The sequence below is a fragment of the Daphnia magna genome, linkage group LG5 (assembly GCF_020631705.1).
Source record: "Daphnia magna isolate NIES linkage group LG5, ASM2063170v1.1, whole genome shotgun sequence".
Taxonomy (NCBI): Eukaryota; Metazoa; Arthropoda; class Branchiopoda; order Diplostraca; family Daphniidae; genus Daphnia; species Daphnia magna.
The window spans coordinates 3007316-3024911 of NC_059186.1; the positions used below are offsets into that span (position 1 = coordinate 3007316).

Consider the following 17596-nt stretch of genomic DNA (forward strand, 5'->3'; position numbering starts at 1 on the left):
TAGCCGTGTAGCCGATCGGCCTGCTTACAAAAATCTTCCTCGAATATCATGTGGTGACATAAACCCTTAACACATACATGTGCTTTTTTTTCTATTTTTCAAAGACCATGAATTTTTAATCTTGAGGTTTCCGCATATCATTTTCACGCATGACCGAGGGATTAACTTGGATTAACCTCTCTTGCAGCACTCAATCAATACTAAAACAAGCAATTTTGTTCAGTTTCTATTGGATTTTTGAAATACAGTCATTTTGCTTCATGGCTAGCCAGTGTAGACCTATTTGTAACATCGCCTTATGCTTTTCCAGATGGAATTCCATACAACGTTTAAATGCCGTATGGCATCTATTTCAGGTAGCGCCTCAGAAAAATTTTTGATCCGACAGTGACGATAAGGCCAGCCAGACTGAAATATACCTTCAAATTCAGTGACTGCTATGTTGCTCGATTGAATAAAGACATTACGATGGAGACAATTCGTGTCCGTTGTCTTGGCGAAAGGAGCGAAAAGACCGTAGAGACCCACGCTGTAGCCATATATTAATGCGGAGGCTACTAGGCTAAATTCCATTTGAAAATTGTAATAACATCTTTTAGACAACTACGAAAATTTCATTACAATTTCGTATTTGATTATTTTATTTATTTAACGGAAAAAAGTATGTTTTTCTATGCACCAAAATATAATTTTATGTAAGCGACATGGGGTTTGCTGTTTTAAAGGAACACTTTTTTCCGAGCTTATTTCGACTAAGTCTCTTTCTACTGCATCAGTAAATCGATTGCATCTCATTGTTAGTTACATAATGACACAAATTCCCTTCGTCCACAGCAAAATCATAATTCATAAGTAATTGGGGTATCCACCGCCATATGAACGATCCTCATCGGAAAAATCTTCATCTTTCGGTCTTTGCTCTTTGCACCCTTCTCTGCAGTAATTGGGATTTAAAATCTCTATGGCCTCCACTCGATTTGTGTATGGATTGAAATAGTATCTTCTGCTGTTAACGATTGCCTGGCAAGGTATTGCCCAATAGATCAACACCTCGTTCCAACTACGCGCATAATTCAGTGCCTGTAGGCTATGTTAGACGAGAGCAGTGCATTCCTGACACGATAGTCATCCAAGTTCACAACAGTACGTTGATTGAGGCGTCCTTGATTACCAACAGTAAGGTAACGGACATCTATAGTAACCAAATAGAGTTCGTGGGAATCTCTAGTATTAGACCTGTATCGTCTTTCAACATTCCTTCGAATTGTACAATCCTGCAGTTCAAAATTGGCGGATGTTGATATCCACGGAGTGTCATTTGGGTTCCGAGCCACATGTATGGGAATTTGGAGTCGCTGGTTAATAGTTGGTCTTTCCCGATTATTACGTAGCGATCTACTGACTATCCCATCAAGACCAGTTCCTTCGTTGACGTCCCGTTCCTGAGGTAAAATTCTTCCGCCTGCTAAAATACGGTAAAGAAAAGGATAGCTAGTCCAATCTCCCGAAGAGCGTTTGTTCCGGATTTGACAACGCTGTTGCAGGTCTTGGTCGTCTGGCACGTTGAAATTGCCCACAAAATTCAAAGTATAATCATCCATGAATTCATACAAATCGTAAGGCGGACTACAGTAATCCCAATCCCATTTCAAATGATTGGATTCGACATAACACCAGTAGTACTCTTTTCCCCCATGCTTGGCACACGGATGTCCCGGCTTGCATTTGAACTCGTATCGCGTTATACCTACTTCTGGTGAGCAATAATCCCAAGTATCAATTGAGTTGTAAGCCGATCCACGCCTGCACCAATAGAAGTCCGTCCCATCTTTAGTGCAAGGTCCTCAAATGAAAAGTCGCTTGTTGTAAAAATTGATTATTCCATTCCGTCTTAATACAAATTCTCTGTGAATGTATATAATAGTCTATGTTTAAAATTACCTGTGCAATATTCACCCCATCTGGTTATATGTTGCCGAACCCTAGTCGAACTTGGTTCGCAATAGTCCCAGCTCGTGTGCGTCCAGCACCAGGTGTAAGAGTATCCTTGTGTGTTACACTCGCTCATGCAGAATTCTAGTTGGGTTTTCGTTAACACGGATTTTCCATTCCCTATAACTCGTGCTGGATTACATTTTTCTTTATTGTTCCTAATTGAGAAAAAAACATCTTGTTAGGTTAATGTAACTAATTGTCGAAGGAATCATCCCATTCAAACCTACCACGGCTCAAACAAGTTAGTAGCGCATGTGAAGTAGTCCAATCTGAAGTTTTTCAAACATTGTGATCGACAAACTTTTCCATTTTCTGCAATTGGCCAGCCAGCGTCGACAAAATAGGAACAAAGAGCTAGTGAGGCGAATGCTATAAGAAGAACAGCTACCCTCATTTCTCTCTTGTCGAAAATAAATAGCCTAATGAGAAAATCAATTTAAGATATTAGGCTACATTTTTCCGACATATTTCATTCGGAGAACGAAAGTCAATATACAAGAAAGTGCGATACCCCTTATTTGGTGATATATACTAACACAGTACAACACTATTTTTTTTTTGTGGGAGGGGAGAGTGGTACGGCTATACTCGTCATCAGATTATATGTTTGCTCTAATAGACTCTTACAATATAAAACTTTACAGTATAATTTTACAATATAAATATTAGAAACAATCACAATAATTTACAAACACAAGAACAAGCCTTCTGAGAATTGTGGTTCAACGACGAAAGATAAACTGAAATGAAAGACCAACGTTAAAATACTTACAATAATATAGGACCTATTCCTTTAAGAGTAGGCCTATAAGAAGCAGGCTGCCAAGCTATTGCACGACTGGATGAGCACTAGCTTTCGCGATATTTAAGTCGGATTGAGAGAATGGATTCAATAAATTGTCAATAAATATATGGTCGGCGGTCCAAATAACCTTTTTAATTCAGATCCTTTGGCGTCGTCGCAACTCAAACAAAACCACAAAATTTGCTGATGTTGCTGAGAAATTTTTCTTTTCTCCGTCAGGTCATCTATATAGGTAAAAAAAATACTTTATAAAGTATTCAATAGCTATACGCTATTAGTCTACTCCAATTAGATAGGCATGTGCATTTTTATTGGCTTAAGCTATTAGTAAAAAGCATTAAAAAGCTTTTTAAAAAGCAGAAGAATTTGTTCCTTCTCGGATAAATGACGACTTTATCAATTGAAGGCAATTGAAATAAAAATAAAATATAAGGTGTTTAACCCACAATTGTTGAAATATATTTTCTCGTTCTAGGCCAAGATTAATGCGAAATAACAAATGAAAAAGAGAGAAAGAAAAGAGACGAATCGGTCTTACCGCACGTTGCCGTGAAAGAAGAAAATAAGAAGGCGCATCATCAAAATAGGGTGAATAAAATAAACGGTAGGGCACGATAAAATGATGAAGCTACGAAGAAAATACGCTTTTAAAATGGAACAAATTGTTATAGACCTATGAGGGAAGTCAAAACTGTGTTTGCGAAGAAGGGAGAAACACAGGATTTTAGGTGATAACTCTAAGAAGGCAACTGGCAGACTGCTATTTTACATTGTCATTGAGTTTCGCTTGAAACTTGTTTTCGGGGTTTAGATGACTCTTGCATAAATCAAGTCAATATTCAAATAACGGCGGATGGTGTAAAATGAGTTAAGGGGATTCATCAGTTGGCCAGTCTTGCGAACTTTATATTAGGCTATAGCATTGCATGGTAAGCGAAATAAGAATATACATTCATTCTAGTGAAATGATTCTCCTGAACGTTGCAACTCATGTTTCAAGAATGCATAAATCTCAAATGCAATAAATAATGAAGTCGGTAGTTTGATGCGTCGATTCGGAGACTCCGTTACACTGTTGACATCAGCACAAATTCGTTCGTTCGCAACGCAGAACCCTTAGGTTTTATGATCGCACTGTTCATTTTAGGGTTGCGTTTTCGTCGGTTAGGGGTAACGAACATCGAGCGGGGTTTGTGATAGACCTATTCAGAAAGATAATCTATGGTTAACAGTTTTCGTTCGTAAAAAACTATTGAAAATGGTTAACAGGGTAAATTAGGTTTGTTGAGCAATTTTTAATCAAATTTGCATGACTTTAAAAGTCATCGATTCAAACACTTCAAAATGCTTTTTTCGAATGCGTGAGTGCAATACATTTGGCCAGATTCTAACTTGTAGCTATCGTGTCGAATGTGCTTCGTTGTAGACAAGCGAACGCACCGTTAGCTTGTGTGACAAGTTTCGATTGGCCTTGAATTGATCTGTTCACGAAAAACATCGAATTCGTCATGCCAAATCTACGCGTCGGCTTTTGTTTTTGTTTCTGATGTTTTCTTTTTGAGTTTTTAGCCAGAGGGCGATTTTGCTAGCTTCGCTCGTATGCAAATTCGTTCGTAACGTATTTGGCGCCTTCCTTCTTTTCGACAGCCAAGTTCTCGCCAATTATTTAAACCCCTACAAAAGACATTTTTACAAAATTAAAGAAAAGTTACAAAAGCACAGGCAGTAGAAAAATTGAATATCTTTTTGTGGGTTATTTGTTTAAAAATGTCGCTACCACAGAAAATCGGGGAGGGGGTTAAGGGATAATGGAACTTCCCACCCTAAAAGCGGCTCACATTTACTCGAGCCTCGTCTAAAAGCTGTCTTTCTATAGCCCAGCTCGCATAAACGAGGGACACGAAAAGCAAATCAAAATGTTAAGACATTTTTGTTAACCTGTCTAGGCCATGCGTATACAACCTGACACAAACAGTCCCCTCCCCCACTGTGGGGTCTTTTGAAGTTGTTGATCCATCATTCGACTGCCTTGTTGGGGCAGGGCGGATAACTCTGCTTCTCTAACGTTTTCCTGGCGGTACGAAGTGCATTCATTCGTCATCTACTATAGGCCTACTGGTCTACATCACAACATCCTTTAAAATAGTCAGAGAAGGGCAACTCACTTCCTAAACCGAATCCCCAAATGCTTTTAAAGAAGCATATTCAGGAATCGAGGGTTGTTCTTCCCTTGCTTTTATTTTAGACCTACATTTCGATAGTTTCATTTATGATTATAGCTTGTGAGATGTTCTTTTTAACAGTTTAAACTGAAAACTCTGCTATGGTTACGTAGAAGTATCGCATGCTCATATACTTATCAGCCTGTCAGTGTTTGCTTCAACTCGCAAAAGGTGACCCCCTCAGATAGTTTCAGTACTTTCACTCTCTCGAGATCGTGTTGCCATTATCTCAATGTCCTTTGTCAGAAACTTCTTGATTTATCACAAAATGTTCCCGGTTTTTCCACTTCAGCTGTCGGTTGTAATAGAGGTTTTTCCATTTGGTTCGTGTAAGTAGAGGGAAAAGTCCGTGCGGCTAGTCGACTAGTGCGCACCATGGCGGGGGATAGCCGAAACTTGCTGCAGACTTTGCTTGATCCAACCAATAGACACCCTATTGTCTATTCAATAGACAATAGACAATAGACCAATAGACAATAGGGTGTCTATTGGTTGGATCAAGCAAAGTCTGCAGCAAGTTTCGGCTATCCCCGCCATGGTGCGCACTAGTCGACTAGCCGCACGGACTTTTCCCTCTACTTACACGAACCAAATGGAAAAACCTCTATAAGCATTCTTGCAACCTTCAAGGGTGGTCAGTAGAAAAAAATGTCAGTAAGAACTAACAACTGTGCACGTTGTTGAATATAGCAAGTGGTAGAGAGAAGACCCGTATATGGGTGATGGCCATTCCAGGTTTTCTCAGACGGCCTTTTTTTTTTTTTTTTTTTCAGGCGATTTCTAAAATTCATTATGCACCTACTACGTTCTTGTAGTACTGCCAATTATGGTTGAGGACCCGTATGTCGTGTTTGATAAATTAATATCTCGTAGCCTACCATGATAGAAATACAAAGCGCTGACACAGCTATTTCCAAATTGCAGAAACGTCATAGATGACGCAAACTGTATATCAAAAGAATGCATGGTTGTGTTGTTCATTTTTCCGTTTCTTTCCACTTAAGTTTCCCGAGGCAGGGGAGGGTCTGTATCAGACTTACCGTAAGCGCGCTCGAATTTGTGTTAAGTGTTAAAACTCGAAATTTTGAGCGGCACTCAACTTGATTTACTTTGAATTTAGTTGCTGGAAAAAAATAGCTCCGCTCAAACTGAATTTTACGTTCTTTTCATACTGACATCTAGCGGCCAGTTCAGAACTAGAAGTGCTAGAGCGGCACGTCTAACGAACGATCAAACTACAGTTCCCTTTCGTGACTACCTCCTGTCAGGCTGAAGGAAAGCGATTGAGAGTTTTTTAATATTTTAATTTTCTCTTGAAATTTTCTTGATCTTTGAGCGCCGCTAAAACTCAAAATTTTGAGCACACGGCAAATCTGAGGAGAGTCTCGTATGTTAATTTCGTTTCCAAAACTTAATTATTCGAAGCTGTAGGTTAGTAAAGTTCGTTGTTGTGCGATAAATAAGAAAGCTGAAGACCTTATTTCTATTTTAGCTCTGCGATATTCACACGTCGTGTTGATTTTTCGTAGTAGGGAATGGATTGTGTAAGGCGAACAGGCATAATAAACAAGTCCGTGATAATCCCACAGGACTGGCTATACTAAAGCCGATTCTGATGAATGGACTGCGGTGTAATGATTCCTCAAAGTGGAACTGTTTTGTTTTCAGAAACCATCAAATGACTTTCACTCCAGTTACAGAGCTCGCCTGTTGAAGATCTTGACTGTGTAGGCTAATTTGATAGTAATCTACAACATTGATCCATATGTTTAATTTTTGGATCAGCTTTTTTATTTCAATAGTCTTGCCATGCTTTAACGCGCTTTAACGTGCTATCCGAAAGCAGCACGTTGGTCTCTGATCCAAAAAAATCGTTGGAAAAAAATTAATCAATATCTGTTGTTCTGGTAGTGACGCCGACTCAGATTAATTCCACGAGGACGAATCTATTGGCGATGAATCGCTTGAAAATGAGGGTCTTGAAGAAGGAATTGTCGATTTGAATCCTTAGTTGAAGAAAGCGTTCGTTGATGCGCAATTCTTTCAGTTGGCAATTGAAAAAGCCAAATTACCCAACATCGTTGAAACTTTAAACCAGCATCGTTCAGGTATCAATGCGATGGAATTTGAAATCCGTGCTGAACCGTTATTTGCAGTAAATAAATTTCATATATCTAAGCAGAGTCCTAGACCCCTGGTTCCTCTACTATGGCTGTTTTCCCTCTCCACAAAAGGAATCCCCTCTTGCGGGGATTAGGCCTACTATACAAAAAAACGGGGGTTTTGGGTCAGGGCGGTCGGGGCGAAAGAGTGATTTTCCGCACGGTGGGAGCACCTCTTGCGGGTGTGTCGTTTCACTCCACGCAGAAACTCATTTGTCGACAGACGGCAGTCCCACCGGGCGGAAAATCACTCATACGCCCCGACCATGCCCCGACCCAAAACCCTTGTTTTTTTGTATAGTATTCCTCGCAAGAGGGTATTCCTTTTCTGAGAGGGAAAATAGCCATACTGGAGGAGCCAGGGGTCTATGACTCTGATCTAAGGAAGAAGAAAGGACGCTATTCTGGATAGACTTTTTCGAAATCTTCCGATGAAATACAGGGGGATTTTCCGAAAAGAAACTATAAGCAACACGTCCTTTAACAAAAGAACTTTCCCTATATGACCTGGAGCCTATGCAGTAGCAGTCCTGCACAGTCTACGTACAAATAATAATATGGTAGTCGTGTAACTCTCCCTTTTTTAAAATTATTTCTGTTAGGCTCCATGCAGTGCCGCTAGCCTGGCGTATTATATTTTTCCCGTTATTTTTAAGAGAATCATTCGTCTTTTGATAGAATGTCACTACGAGCCCTTGGTCAAAGAAAGCTGGGTGAACAGGGGTTTTTTTTCTTCCCCGGAAAGTACAGACGGTTGGGCGCAAGGAAAGAGTCCTTGAATCAGCACGAAAATGCTTTGTGAACCAACGCCGTCACACTGAAGTAATCGAATTGAAAGAATAGAAACACGAGGAAAAGTTAACTTCACACGTCTTCAACTCACTTTCATTTTTTCTTCTTCATTGATGATGACTTAGGTCTTCGAAATTATTAGAATCACACCTTGTGGACGACGTATAAAAGTGGAGGCTACCAAATTTCAAAGCACAGTTGGAAGTTGTTCTCTGTGTTGGCTGGTAAACTGATTCAGCATGCCCAAGGTACACATTTGATTCAACTTGAAATCTAATCATATTTTATGATTGTTTAATTCTGGATTAGGTTATCGTAAATATCATGAAATGTTTTCTATTATTCGGATTGGTGCTAATCCATGGCACTGAAGCAACTAAAGGAAAAGGAAGAGGTTAGTTGGTTCAAAAGTTATGGATGTTATCGACGAGGTCACACAAACATAAAATCTATTTGCAATTTAAACAGGCGGAAGTTACGGTGGAGGTATGAGCTACGGCGGCGGAGGACAAGGAGGTGGAGGTTACGGCGGCGGTGGGCATGGAGGCGGTATGTCATCGTAGCTATCTGGCCTTTTTAGTTTTGTTTTAATTCTTATGATTGCTAAATTAACATCTCGCAGGCGGTGGAGGATATGGTGCTGCACCTCCCCCACAAATAATTTATATCCCTGCACCTCAGCCTATCATTGTACCGGCTCCTCAACCAATGGCTCATCACCAACCAGCACCTAGGCCTGCACCTTCTTACGGTGGGCCAAGTGGAGGTCATGGAGGGGGTGGTTATGGCGGAGGTCAGATGGGAGGTGGTTCCTACGGAGGATCAGCAGGAGGTGGACATAGAGGTCCCCAATCTAGCGGTTACGGAGGCTCTTCAGCAGCTGCACCTGTCCACGTACATGTTCACGCTCCTGCTCCGGTCGTTGCACCAGTTCATCACGCGGCTCCGATGCCTTCTTATGGTGGGGGTAGTCACGGAGGACAAGCTGGTGGCTACGGAGGAGCTGTAGGAGGTGGACATGGGAGTAGTCAGTCCTCTGGCTATGGAGGATCGATTGGTGGTGGACACGGAGGCCATGGAGGACCGGCAGGAGGTGGACATGGAGGCCCATCAGGAGGAGGTTATGCTCCGGGTCCAGTCGCTCCACCACCTTATCAGGCCCCAATGCCTTCTTACGGAGGTTCTGTAGGAGGAGGTCACGGCGGACAAGCGAGTGGCTATGGAGGTGCAACAGGAGCAGGGCACGGTGGACAAGCTGAAGGATACGGAGGCTCTGCAGGAGGAGGTCATGGAGCTGGTGGTTACGGTGGATCAGTCGGAGGTGGTTATCCTTCTGCCCCGGTAGCCCCACCTCATCAGCCGGCTCCAATCGCCTCTTACGGCCCTCCACCCCAATCCGCTGGAGGATACTAGATCATTTTCATCCATCCTATTGCTCCAATTTCAAAATCCATTTCGAACGTTTTCCTACCAAAGCGGCCGTTCAACTCTTTTGTAAACGCCGTATAAATATTTTGCGTTGTTTGTAATAAACGGTTACTTCAGTATTCTTACCAACTGTTTTATCGATGTATTTTTCGGTACGTAATTTTTATCTGGGCGACCTTTTAAATCCATCTTTCCGTTTGTCAAACGACTTATCTGATGTCACTATAGTGACATCAGATAAGTTAAATTTATCCTATAGGATAAATTTAGAAAAATTAACTGAATGAACCGAATACGGTTTCCGCAAAGGTACGCTTAGTTGACGATTTTCGTTGGTTTTGTGTGTGAAAATAAGCAAGTGAAAACGATTCCCGTCGAATATAATGTTGAACTGAAATATTTATTGTAAGGCTTTTACATACAATCGGCTACACCAAAAAATGGAAACATCACTTTTTAATTAAATAAATTTCTCATTAGGTATGCTTTCTAAAGAATGAACAAATCTAGGAACATGTAAAGAATAGAAACAAAAATCAAGAATGTTGTCGGGGAAATGATTTGGTGGAATTAGTCATTTCTGGGACAGACCCGATATGCTTGATAATGACAGTCATATTTCTTTATTCGAGATATTTTGCACACAAAAAATTTTTGGAATTCTAAATAACAATTTCTATATAATTTCTTCGAAATGAGCTGCACATTGTAAAAAAAAAGTGCTTTTTTCGGTGATTTACCTCCCCCCCCCTAAAATCGGTAATTTTACCTAAAAATGGTGGTTTTCAGTTTTTACAAAAAATTGTGATTTTCCAGCTGAAAAACCAATAGTGGTTTTAACCATTGTTTTTCTCCGGTAAAGGTCAGGGGTTTGAAAAAAGTGGTTGTTTTGATTGTTATCGTTGTTGTTTGTGCGAGTGTAAATAGTTTTTGATTTGAGTTCAAAAAGTGTATATTCATCAGAAGTTTGGATCCAGTTGCAAGGGCTCGTTATTTGGAAAAAATAAGTTCCATCAACACCCCTTGCCTATTTTCAATTCCAGAACTTATAAAGTCAAGAGGAAAAGAATGCTACCCATTTGTTCCTGATATTACCTAACCGGAAATTTTTTTTTATCTAATGGAATTTTGTGACAATATTACTGGGCAAACTATTGCAGCATCGAAAGAGTTAACAAAAGGTGCACAGAACTCTGTGAGAAATGGTTGGGTGGGTGGCTTTTGTGTATAGTTATAGTAGTCCATGTTTAACACACAAGAAAAAGGGGTTGACCCACCAGAAAACGGGTTGACTCACCAGATTATTCGTTCAGGTACCTGAACTCTACCAAGCAAAGTACGACAAAAAGTCCTGGTAGAGTTCAGGCCCCTCTAACCACAAGCTAGGCGTTACCGTCATTGGTGCAACATTGTCCCTCCCCTATCTACCAGCACTGCCGCTGTCGCTGCCACTGCCACGACCTGCCCGGTCGTGGCAGGTCGGGGCCTTAATCTGTTTTGTTTACTTATGTTAATTGTTTTTTTAATTCGTGCAATACAATGCCTTTTACCTTTATAATTTTGTTTTCACTTTTTAGATGGCTTAACGTTATGTTTTCATTTAAATTAATGTTAATTGTCAATTGACACTGATGGAGTGTAACCGGTTCTACAACCTGATTAAATTATTTTGTACCCTGTTTCAACCCGTTTCTTGTATTACATTGTATTTTACTATTTTTATTGATTTCCCTTCACTTGTTAACACTTTTTCGAGTATTCCCCTTGTCCCAGTACAAGAAAATTCAAATAGCTCCTAGCAATAAAAACATTAGTTCGAAATAAATAAATTTTACAGTCGAGCAGCCAGTCGACAACCGAGGCAGTCAGTGAGGCAGTCGAGTCGAGTCGGCAGTCGGAGTCAGTCTTCTCCCGATTCCTCCCTCAGTCTGTTTCCTTTTCCCTTTTTTACCGCTGTGTTTTTGTTATGTCATTGGTGTCAAATTTAAATAAACATCATCTTTGCCTAATTGTTTCATCTGGTGGCAGAGGCAACGTGAACCCGGCGACCGAAGCCTTGGCCATTACGGACGCGTTACCAAAAACCTACTACAGCAGCTCTTCGCCGAAGAAGGCATAAATTGAGGAAAAATATTCTGTCACCGACATCAAAGAAAAACAATTAAAGAAGAAAATAAAGGCATTGTGGTTGGAGCATGGCCTACTATAATCACGGCTCATCAGCTGGATATCTCCCTGTAGCCTAAAATGAATTGGGATCGCTCCGCCCATTCATAGCCAGAGGGTCGTAGTCCCTCTCAAATTTTTCCAAATTCCACTGCTTGTTTCCACCTTTTAAAATGTTTTTAAATTCTGCCATTGCCGTGCTTCTGATGTCATGATTCGAATCGCTCTGCCAGGGTGTTTGAGTAAGTACTAAGCACTTAGAGTTGTTGTTTGGTAAGTATTTGTCCCTTAATTTTTTATTCTTAATTTTTCTTGATAACATTCATAGGACACAACGCCAACACAATGCAAATAAAAAGAAGTAAAATGGGATGCAAGTACTTTTCAGAGAGGTAGACCAAGCCGGGCACTGTCTGAGGCCCAGCACACAATGAGTAATTTATGTCAACAGCGGCTGAGGATCTGGGGGAGCCAACTGAAGTAGATTAGTAGGAACAAGAACTTACTTTTAGTAACTCAATTAATGTTTAGTTAATGGAATATTAATTAATTTGTTTCTGTATTTCTTAGGTAATGGGCAAAGCATTGAATTTTACTTACGAACAACAACAACATCACTAGCTACTTTTAAAGTTTAAGGGCTTTTCTCTTCTTTCGCTTGTTCTGAACAATTAGTATTTTATCACTTCGTACATGACTTCTTTTTTCTTCTGCAGGTAAAACAACAAGTAAAAACTTTTTACACAGAAATGTGCACAATGTTTGACTATGTTTTTCATTAGCAAAACATTTGAATTCTTCGCATTGAGACAAACGCACCACAACAAAGTCAACAAAGTCATCGACTATTTTGCTGCAGTTCCGTAGTTTTTGGAATACTCTTCTTAAAAAAATGTACACTGTCCACATGCGAGACGTCACTGATTCACAAGGATATTTCAAACCACCTCTATCTGGTAAGTTTAGAAATTTGAACATGTATTTATGTTAAGAAATACGTATTAAATAGCTAGCATAATAGTTACCTAGATGTTTTACTAAGCTTAGGTATCTTGCGTTGCATGTACGGGTAATGATTTTGGTGTAACAATCAATGCAAAAGCAGAGCAGTTGTTCGTACTTAAATATTGCATAGCCAGTTATATAAAACATGAAAGTGCGTCTGAAATGAAGGGAACGTGGTCTAGTAAGTGAAATGTTTCATTAGATATTTAGAAAAATCATCCAAAATTATATTACCATATTACCTGGGGGATATTCAAGAGTTTTCAAAAGATTTATGTTATTTATTTCTGTTTGTCTCAATACATCTTTGGCCCTTAATTTTGTGCATTTACTTTTCCGGTCTTTTACAATTAAGGAATCTCCTTTCTTTAGTACAGCCTCTGTGACTAGAGGAGTGTTACAATGCATCGGTGTCATAGCCAATTGAGTACGACTAATTCTTTCTATGGCACTTAGACAATGGCCAACAGCAGGATGGTCATTGTAACCTCAGTGGTTGCGCACAGCTCCATGGAAACGCTCTATATTATCCGTGGAAAACCTTCTTGTCAGTACGAATTGTAATCCATTGTTGAGAAGATGCTTTATAAAGTTTGCTGTGGAATGCGAAGTTAGAATAATCGCTCTAGAGTTTCTTTCGTGAAACATTCCATAGGATCTTCTGTTGATTCCATTGAATAAGCATTTGGGGTATTGTAACGTCAAGCTCATACAATCTGTCATCGTTTGGGTCAGCGAATGGTTTTTTAATATCTAGCCTTTGTTGGTAATGTTGGGTCACGTTACATATGTCATAGTAATTGTACCACTTCCAGAAGAATTCTAGGAATTCTGTTAGTGGTTGAACATGCTGAAATCCTGATTGGTACATATCTTGCATGCATCGTAATGGGGCTACCACTTCTGGTTTGAAAACCTCGTTCGACCCCACCCTGGTAATCCATCGTTTATGGATGGATCCATATGGATTGCCCCACAGAATCCATATGGCAGCATGTCTCACTAATTTTCTCCGAATTATAGCGTTTTCATACGACGTTTTCTTTTGTCCATCGTTCTAGTATCTGGTTTTTAGACTCTGGCTGTGGACTCTCGTTTTTTTCCCACCAAATCTCTTCGATATTCGCGAGAAAAGGATTAATTAGGCACTGCCATGTATTTTATGGTTCAGTTTAGGTGATAAGGAACTTACACCATGGTACAGTTTGGTGAAGAACAATCATGCAGGTACCAATTCTCCTGCTCTTACACATTATCATTAAAATTTTTTATTTTAAACATTACAGGCAAAGTTTAAATGAAGTCTATGCATGTTGAAAACTGCAGTTATAGACTAGGTGATTGTCTTTTACGAGGTAGTACATGAATTGTGTTGATTGATACTTAAGCAATTAATGTTCATAATCCTGCTGGTGGACTATCCATCGAGCTAGTTCATTGGAAGATTAATGTGCTTGTCTTTAATATTGCAGGTGTAGCTGAAAATAATAATGCAAGTGTTGTACCTTGATGGTTCAGGCCATATTCATTACACGAGTGTTTGAGTTGACTTGCACAGTGTTAGCTACCCTCACTGAGACAGTGACTTAATTGCTGGTTGCAGAACGTCAGTACTGTTATATATCCTAAAATGTCTGTAGGGGAGACTGGAGTATGCCGGGACACCGGGTCAAGAGGGACAGTAGGGGGAAAAATAGTAGATTTTAATAAAATAAAATTTTTTTTAGTATGTTATTTAGATACATACAATCTACTTTGGCATGAAATTTGGTTGAGTTTTGTCAATAACTGTATCAGTTATTAACAAAACTAAAAAAACGGTTTTTTTTTAGTTAATTTTGTCTCCGCCATTTAATGTTTGTAGAAAAAAATAATCGCAAATGGCATGTAAATTTAATATGGAAATGAAGCTTATTCATTTCTTTATTGTTAAAAACAAAAATGATAATTTTCGATCAATTACTGCAGATAATATTAACGTTTTAAAAAAATAGTCTTTATCGGGAAATCGGGACAGCTGTTTTTGACTAAAATGGGACATTAGTGGGCGGGTTTGGCCTTCAAGCCCATCAATCATCACCGAGCTCATGACGCCATTACTGTTCCTTACGATGATCACAAGCAATCGATTATTCAGCATATTAATCGATTACAATAAGCCCAACCCCCACCTATCTTGTAATAAGGGTTTTTTATCATATAAGAAAATTTTTTTATTAACACAATAATCAAATTGAAACATTTATTAACTTATAGAGTCTATGCAGTGGGACGCTATTTCAATTTTTACAAATTTTTTTAATGAATTTCAAGGTGAAAACGGAGGACGTCCCTCACCACCCACCCTAGTGTCCTCACTTACCCCTCAAAATAGGCTCCTCCCACAAATCTAAGAAAACTTTAAAGGTCTTATATGGGAAAATGGTTTATTATTAAATTATATAAAAAATATGGGGGGTACATTACCGTATGGAATACATAAAAACAAAATAATAAATTCATTTAATGATTAGTTTGGGAGATATAGGGGGAAAACGAAAACCGTCCCGGCTTACTCCAGTCTCCCCTACATCTTTCATTTTGGAAGGCTAATGTGACAATTTCTTGTAGATTGCAGGCAAAGCTTGTATTGTTGCAAGTATTCTGTTGTCGATCTTCACTTAAAGTAGTCAAATTGGTAAACCATTTATTAATTATTTTCACGCAACAAACATACAATTTAACCTTTGTGTATACAACATTTACAGATGAAATCATCATCAGTATTAGTTGGGAAGTCACCAATACACATTCGATGGAATCATTCCCCACACTGGTCACACTCGATGTACTCCCACTGCTCGGAGGGTAATTGGTACGCCTTTTCTGCGGCAATTACAAAACACCTCTTCAGTTTTTACCGTCTCACGAGATCGCTTGCGACGACTGATGGTAGACGGAAACGACGTTAGTTTTCCGGACGTCACCCACTCGTTAAGGTGAGGACGCAACTGGTTTGGATCGTACAACATTCCTGTAGGGTCTTCCCCATTTGCTAAACTGGTAGCAAAGGCGATGGCGAAGACCCCGCAGTCGTAGCTATTGTTTTGTCTTTGACATTGTTTGACGATATATGTCATCTTTTTCTCATCTGTTTTCAAAAGACTGGACATGCAGCTTAGGACATGTTTGTCGTGCCAGGCCCTTCCCGCCAAACCATCATACACATTTACGTGTTCCGGTTGGACGAATCCTTTGGCCACCAGCACCCAGTGGTCACGGCCATCATGAATAACCTGCATCCATTTATCCTCCGTCGCCTTTGAATATTCAAGAGTTCATCCAATGGTTACGCAATTCAGTCCGCCGATCATAGGATGTTGTTGTTTCAGGATTTCTTGGGCTCTGTTTACGTATCACGAACAGAGCTTGTTGGTTTTTGTGAGAGGCTCGATCTTGTCGAGAAACAACATTGGCCTAAATCGACTACGTTTCGGTGCGCATGTAGACAACTTCGGCATCTGTTAAGGTAATTTATGAATTGAGGGAAATATCGGCTAAAACTTAATCACGTTTTTAATTACCTCAACAGTTATGACTTCTAGGCTTGTTGTGGGCAACGGGGAAGAAGAAGCCGTTTGAATCATAGCTAACTCCATCACCTATTAAAGTAATATACGAATTGAATTAAGTAAAAGCAGAAAATTCATCACGTTTGTTTTTACCTCTGTAGGTTCAGCACCTATTGAATGAAAAAGGGAGGGAGCAGCCTTTTCAACGATAGTTTCTTCTATTGCTATTGTTGCCTTTGTGGAAGTCTCCTCCAGCGCCCCATTTATCGCCTCTTCCTCATTTTCATATTCTTCTTGGAAACCTTTCGGCTCCAGTTTCTTCTTCTTGTGGTAGGAACTGGAACTGAAGTACCCAGCGTTTTATTTCGGACGTCCTCTTTTTTGGGAGCGGCTGGAAGGTGAAGATAAGACCATGGGTGGGATGAATCCTAAAAATAGTTAATGGTAAAAATAAAGTGAAAAATTTTTTTTAAAACTCATTAATATTCAATTTACCCTTTTCAGGTCTTCAGTAGTTTCGTCATGTTCAACGACAAAAGTAGGATCATCGCCTGGAGAATCCTCATTGATTGCGTAACCTTCATTCAATGCTGTGATAACATTGTCGTTGGAAACCGGTGTGTTTTGCACCAACGTGACCGGCTTATTCTCCTTGATTAAGGTGTTAATATCCTCAAGAAACTGCACCTTCTCTAAAAAATCATGTGCAGCTAACCGCTTAGTGTGTCAGCTAATTTCCAAAAAAAAGTTGTTGCCATCATAAACTGGTCTTTCTCAGTTTTTGGTTTGCGGCTCTTTTTCTTTTTATGCACTCCAATCGGAGAGGACCTATTCGCAATAACAGTTGCATCGTCCTGGTAATAGAGAAGATTTGATTTAAAAAATTTAGTAAGTTTTAATGATCTTATTATAAATTATACTTCAAGGCATTCGTTTCGCCAGTGTTCTGCAAAAGATCCTGTCGGAATTTCGGTGTTCTCTTGAATATGAAAACTTATAATATGGCGGCAAGGCAACTCAAACGCCATGAAGAAGTCACAAGTACAGGCCGTCAAATCACTTTTCAAGTGGTAAGTGGTGGTGCGTGATGCATTGTTGTACGTTGAAGTTTCCTAAAACGTATACTGCTACATTATTGTAATACAAACAATACTCACATTTTACTTTACTTTATTCAGGACGAAATCATAGGATTTCTTTTTCATAATTTTGATGTCTTCCTCCATTTTGCTCCACGCATAAGGTGAAATGGATTCTGCGAACTTCTTAAGCAATGGATGCTTTGATTTAGTGGCAAATCGAAGTTCCCTGATGTTTTGCTTCAACTTGTGATCGCTAAGACGAAGCATTGCGATGTTAACCAGATTTTTAAGCACTTCCGCCAATCGCTGGGTCTTCTGAAGAACGTCTTTGATGGTATGATGAAATCTAGTTTTACAAAAAACCGTTTTTAGTTAAAATTCAAATATA

General features: G+C 39.5%; 2 protein-coding genes, 2 long non-coding RNA genes and 1 pseudogene across 10 annotated transcripts; 3 read left to right on the plus strand and 2 right to left on the minus strand.

Annotated features, from left to right (window-relative positions):
• Positions 1 to 567: 567 nt before the first annotated feature.
• Positions 568 to 4472, minus strand: LOC116922335. 4 transcript variants are annotated; one of them, XR_006647106.1, is made up of 6 exons: positions 3339 to 4472; positions 2928 to 3024; positions 2768 to 2844; positions 2219 to 2414; positions 1942 to 2150; positions 568 to 1843 (listed from the first exon to the last, which is right to left on the minus strand). XR_006647106.1 is itself a non-coding variant. In XM_045174552.1 (6 exons), exons 4-6 carry the CDS (start codon positions 2387 to 2389, stop codon positions 1074 to 1076), a joined length of 1146 nt encoding a protein of 381 aa, XP_045030487.1. In that variant the 5' UTR covers positions 2390 to 2414; positions 2768 to 2844; positions 2928 to 3024; positions 3339 to 4225; the 3' UTR covers positions 568 to 1073. The 4 variants fall into 4 exon arrangements, 2 of the variants coding, with proteins under 2 accessions (XP_045030487.1, XP_032784618.2); XR_006647107.1 differs by having other exon boundaries at positions 568 to 1859; positions 2223 to 2414; positions 3339 to 4444; XM_045174552.1 differs by having other exon boundaries at positions 2223 to 2414; positions 3339 to 4225.
• Positions 4473 to 7548: 3076 nt separating this feature from the next.
• LOC123472660 (glycine-rich protein DOT1-like) lies at positions 7549 to 9529 on the plus strand. Of its 2 annotated transcripts, XM_045174553.1 has the most exons (5): positions 7549 to 8006; positions 8102 to 8224; positions 8286 to 8370; positions 8445 to 8525; positions 8599 to 9529. In XM_045174553.1, the coding sequence occupies exons 2-5, from the start codon at positions 8216 to 8218 to the stop codon at positions 9387 to 9389; spliced, it is 966 nt and encodes a 321-aa protein (XP_045030488.1). In that variant the 5' UTR covers positions 7549 to 8006; positions 8102 to 8215; the 3' UTR covers positions 9390 to 9529. The 2 variants fall into 2 exon arrangements, with proteins under 2 accessions (XP_045030488.1, XP_045030489.1); XM_045174554.1 differs by having other exon boundaries at positions 7549 to 8224.
• A 1776-nt stretch (positions 9530 to 11305) lies between these two features.
• On the plus strand, positions 11306 to 14195 carry LOC123472661. Of its 3 annotated transcripts, XR_006647108.1 has the most exons (5): positions 11306 to 12286; positions 12353 to 12526; positions 13637 to 13802; positions 13862 to 13930; positions 14048 to 14195. It is a non-coding gene; the product is annotated as an uncharacterized LOC123472661 (long non-coding RNA). The 3 variants fall into 3 exon arrangements; XR_006647109.1 differs by lacking the exons at positions 13637 to 13802; positions 13862 to 13930; positions 14048 to 14195 and adding exons at positions 12618 to 12756; positions 12948 to 13354 and having other exon boundaries at positions 11307 to 12286; XR_006647110.1 differs by lacking the exons at positions 13637 to 13802; positions 13862 to 13930; positions 14048 to 14195 and adding an exon at positions 12948 to 13354 and having other exon boundaries at positions 11584 to 12286.
• Positions 14196 to 15256: 1061 nt separating this feature from the next.
• LOC123466364 lies at positions 15257 to 16387 on the minus strand (annotated as a pseudogene).
• A 92-nt stretch (positions 16388 to 16479) lies between these two features.
• LOC123472662 lies at positions 16480 to 17367 on the plus strand. Its single transcript, XR_006647111.1, has 4 exons — positions 16480 to 16570; positions 16631 to 16983; positions 17053 to 17196; positions 17305 to 17367. It is a non-coding gene; the product is annotated as an uncharacterized LOC123472662 (long non-coding RNA).
• Positions 17368 to 17596: the final 229 nt, after the last annotated feature.

What these genes read in the sequence shown, in the direction of transcription:
- LOC123472660 (XM_045174554.1), top strand. An exon ending in AACTAAAGGAAAAGGAAGAG is followed by an intron (nt 8,371 to 8,444) that starts GTTAGTTGGTTC and finishes CAATTTAAACAG; the next exon opens with GCGGAAGTTACGGTGGAGGT. An exon ending in CGGCGGTGGGCATGGAGGCG is followed by an intron (nt 8,526 to 8,598) that starts GTATGTCATCGT and finishes AACATCTCGCAG; the next exon opens with GCGGTGGAGGATATGGTGCT.
- LOC116922335 (XM_045174552.1), bottom strand. Translation starts at nt 2,389, where the DNA reads ATGAGGGTAGCTGTTCTTCTTATAGCATTCGCCTCACTAGCTCTTTGT. An exon ending in ACTAACTTGTTTGAGCCGTG is followed by an intron (nt 2,151 to 2,222) that starts GTAGGTTTGAAT and finishes TTTCTCAATTAG; the next exon opens with GAACAATAAAGAAAAATGTA. An exon ending in ATGGGGTGAATATTGCACAG is followed by an intron (nt 1,844 to 1,941) that starts GTAATTTTAAAC and finishes TTTTCATTTGAG; the next exon opens with GACCTTGCACTAAAGATGGG.